The sequence below is a fragment of the Gavialis gangeticus genome, unplaced genomic scaffold, assembly GCF_001723915.1.
Source record: "Gavialis gangeticus isolate Ggan-Ray unplaced genomic scaffold, GavGan_comp1, whole genome shotgun sequence".
Classification (NCBI taxonomy): Eukaryota; Metazoa; Chordata; order Crocodylia; family Gavialidae; genus Gavialis; species Gavialis gangeticus.
The window spans coordinates 26,082,510-26,086,385 of NW_017728997.1; the positions used below are offsets into that span (position 1 = coordinate 26,082,510).

The 3,876-nt window shown below is 54.2% G+C and overlaps 1 protein-coding gene across 1 annotated transcript in view; it reads left to right on the forward strand.

Annotated features, from left to right (window-relative positions):
- The window catches only part of DNAH12 (dynein axonemal heavy chain 12), a 208,952-nt gene that overhangs the window by 169,335 nt on the left and 35,741 nt on the right, over window positions 1-3,876 (forward strand). Inside the window, exon 63 of the mRNA XM_019504991.1 lies at window positions 1,812-1,970. Coding sequence (XP_019360536.1) covers window positions 1,812-1,970 — 159 coding nt within the window. The remainder of the gene's footprint in view (window positions 1-1,811; window positions 1,971-3,876) is intronic.

Sequence of the window (3,876 nt, forward strand, 5' to 3'; positions counted from 1 at the left end):
CCAGTGCAGCTGTCTGCCAGCCCGGGCAGGCCCCATGGCATTGGTCCCAGGGAGTGGGCAGGCAGCGGCAAAGGCTCAGTTCCTTAGCAGGGCTCCAGCTCAGCCACAGCGGCCCTTTGGGGTGCCCTGGAGAAGCTCCAGCTGGAGCACAGCATTGGTGGCCAGCAGCAGCTGTGCTCACAGCCCGGCTGAGCTGCACCATGGGTGAGGAGCACAGCTTGGAGCAGGGAGGAGCCGCACTGTCCCGCAGGGGCTGAGGCGCTCACTGACTTTCTTCCTCCTGCACTTGAGCGATTTCTTCCTTTGCCACTGAGCCCTGCCCGTCCTTCACACCTGGGCTCACAATGCCTCTGCCAGAGGCCATAGGACTCCACCTAAGGCCTTCTGGTTGGGACCCTGTGAAGGCTTGAGACTGCTTGTTAGGCTGCTGCTGCCACAGTCACATGTGAGCCCACCCGCATCCTGCTGAGTGGTGCCTGTGCAGCTTGTAGAGGGGCGCTGCTGCCCTCGCCCCCCCCAGCCCTGCTTCTGGGAGCAGTGTGATGGGTGGACTCCTGGGATCCGCTGTGGCAGGCAGGTTGGCAGTCACACGGCCCCTGTCAGACATGACACAGGGCACCATTCAGCCCTGTCTGACGTGTGCAGCCAGCCCTGCCTGGGGGCAACCAGGGGTGATGTAGTGTTATTACCCCAGCCCAGCAAGCAGTGGCTGCAGCTGGTTCCCCTTGAGCCATGAAAGCCCATGTGGCTGCCCCATTCTGAGGGGGCTCTGTGTGCTCCTGCCAGTAACGTTAAAAATGAAAAAAATATAAAGGGGTATGTGAGCTGAAACTTTGAGACAGAAAGGGTACAGTTGTTAAAAAAGGTTGAAAACCCCTGCTCTATTGGAAGCATTACAGTAACATTTTTATGTATATGTTTCTAAAAAAAAAATTGGGAAGTTATTTATGTTGCTTAACTGTAAACCATTTTAATATACAGCGTTTGCCAACTTCTCAAACAAATGTGTCCATACCTCCTTCCACGTTGTCACCTTACAGACTCAACACCCTTCTTGAACTGATTTATAAAGCTACTATCTTCTCCTCTTCAAGTGTCTTCTAGAAGACCTGCTTTTGCCATAAAACCCAGAAGAAACCAGTCTATTATTGATGGGCAGAGTTGATTTTATTTTATTTATTTATTTATTTTTTATTTCTCAATCATTTAAAGTAGGGGTGCTCAACCCCTGACCCACATGTCATCCGGCACTCAGGGCTCCCCCAGGTCCAGAAATTGGCGGTGGGGGAGTGTTGGGACCACTCCCCTGCTGCCGGATTTCCAGATCTGTGGGGAGCCCTAGGCCCTGCATATTGGATGGGCACCTGATCCCAGTGTGCAGGGCTAGGTAGGGGTGGCACCAGGCCCCAGAATCTACTACCAGTGTGGAAGATTGGGAAGGGGTGATACAAGGCCCCTGGGACCCAATCCATGTGCATAGGACCGCGAGGGTTGGTGTTGGGCCTAAGGGCCTGATCCTGGCTTGCAAGGCTCAATCAGGCCCACAGACCAATTCCAGGTCACTCATCTGGTCCATGGGGCCAAAAGGTTGGGCACCACTGATTTAAGCATAAAAGGGAACTTGTACATGTGATTGTATGTTTGATCTTCCACTCTTAAATTGATCTTGATCCAGGGATCTCAGGTGCTATTGTAATATAAATATTATTAGATAATAATGGAGCATAATTCTTTTAAAACAACTTTTATGTTATGGAATATCCATTTTTTTCACATAACTGAGCATTATCTGGCATTACTTGTGAATGCAGGGCTAAGAAAGAAATAGAACTTCAAGAATTTATGTTCTTATTAACTGGAGGAGTGGGTCTCAAGAACAAATACAAGAACCCAGATCCATCATGGCTACCAGATAAGAGCTGGGATGAACTGTGTCGTGCAAGTGAAATTCCAGCTTTTAGAGGACTGAGGTACCAATAAACATCCAGTGTGAAATTCTCTATAACTCATTTTGGTAAAAACAAGACATATTTTTAAGTAATTTTAGACCCTAGAATACTAAAGTTATATTTATAACTGAACCACACAAAGTATGCCTCACCTTCAGAAGTCTGCATGCTGCCTGGCCTGGCCTGGCCTGGCCTGGGCTGGGCTGCAGCAGTGCAGGGCACAGCCCTCCCACCTCAGGCTTTTGGCAGCGTCCAGCAAGCCAGATAGGTTCAAACTGGTAAGCTGGATATGGCCTGCAGACCATATTTTGCCCACCCCTGCCCTAGGAATTTAGAGCCAGTCCACACAAATAGCATGACCCGCTTTGATTCTGGGGCATCTTTGAGGCTTGGGCCTGAAATACTGTAGTTTACTTCATGGAGAAACAAACCCCGTTTTCTGACAGAATGACCAGAAAGGTATTTCAGGAGGGATCGATTTTACATGCATTCTTTCATTAAGATAAAGATGAGCTTTAGTAGAAGAGTCAGGGAGGAGAGAGGATTGTGATTTCAACTCATGATAGGCCCAGAATATCTCCCTTTGCTTCCCCTGCAGAAAGGAAAATCTCTCCGAATTCTTTTATTTGGGAGTGGGTTTTTCCACCGCATCTATCTGGAAGAATCAGGAGGTTCACTTTCCAAATCAAATTCATCTCCCAAGATCCAAGCAGACCTGGAGGAACTATTGGTGGTCAGAACCAAGCAGAATAGAGGCTTTGTTCCTGCACAGCAGTGAGGGGAATGGGAGGAGAGGCACCTATGTTTCAGCACAAGTAAGGTCTAGTACAGGGGTGGACAATTATTTTCAGAGAAGGGCTGCTTACCTAGTTTTGGCCACATAGGTGGCCCTGCCCCTTGACAGGTGCCCCGCCCCCTGGTCACCATATTGGGACCAATGTCTCAGTGTCTTGGGACCAATGTCTCAGTGTCTTGGGACCAATGTCCCAGGGCCAGCACCAGTGGGGCCCAGAGTGGGGCGCAGGCTGGCAGGGGTCTGTGGAGCTGGGCTGGGCTGCACCAGCAGGGAGGTGGGAGCTGGCTTGGCTCCATAGAGCCCCTGCCAGCTGGGACGCTGCGCTCCCGCCACCCTGCTCTGGGCCCCGCTGATGCTGGCCCTGGGACACTGGTGTGAGCCCTGGGCTCCCACTGGCTCCCCACGCGCTCACACCCAGTGCCCCTCAGCCCTGCGGTACAGGTGGGGGGCAGCACACAGCCCTGACCCGCTGCTTGCCGGAAGGGAAGAAGCTGGTGCTGAGTATGGGGAAAAGTGGCCCCTTGCCCACCCCATGGCCGACGCCCCACACTGCAGGCACTCGCAGCCCACACGGATCTATCTGGAGCAGGCACAGGCAGCCCCAGGCAGGCTGCAAGTGGCTGCAGTGCAGGGCACTGGCCATGGGGTGGGCGAGGGGCTGCTTTTCCCCATGCTTAGCATCAGCTTGTGACCCACCCCCACTGCCAGCCTGGCAGTGGGGCCGGGTTACAAGGTGATGCTGAGTGCAGTGGAGTGGGGAAGGCAGCCCCTCCCTGCCCCATGCCCGGCACCCTGCACTGCAGCCGCTTGCAGCCTGCCTGGAGCTGCCTGTGCCTGCTCCAGACAGGCCTGCACGGGCTGCGAATGCCTGCAGCATGGAGCGCCAGCCATGGGATGGGCGAGGGGCCACTTTTCTCCATGCAGGGAAGGAGCCCAGGGAAAAGCTGAGCGCAGGGGGGAAGCAGCCCCTCCCCTGCCCCACAGCCAGTGCCCCGCACTGCAGGCACTCACAGCCTGTATGGGGCTGTCCAGAGTGGGCACAGGCAGCCTCGCGTGGGCTGCAAGCAGCTGCAACATGGGGCACCAGGCGTGGGCGGGGAGGGGCCGCTTCCCCCCCCCCCCGCCTCCCCT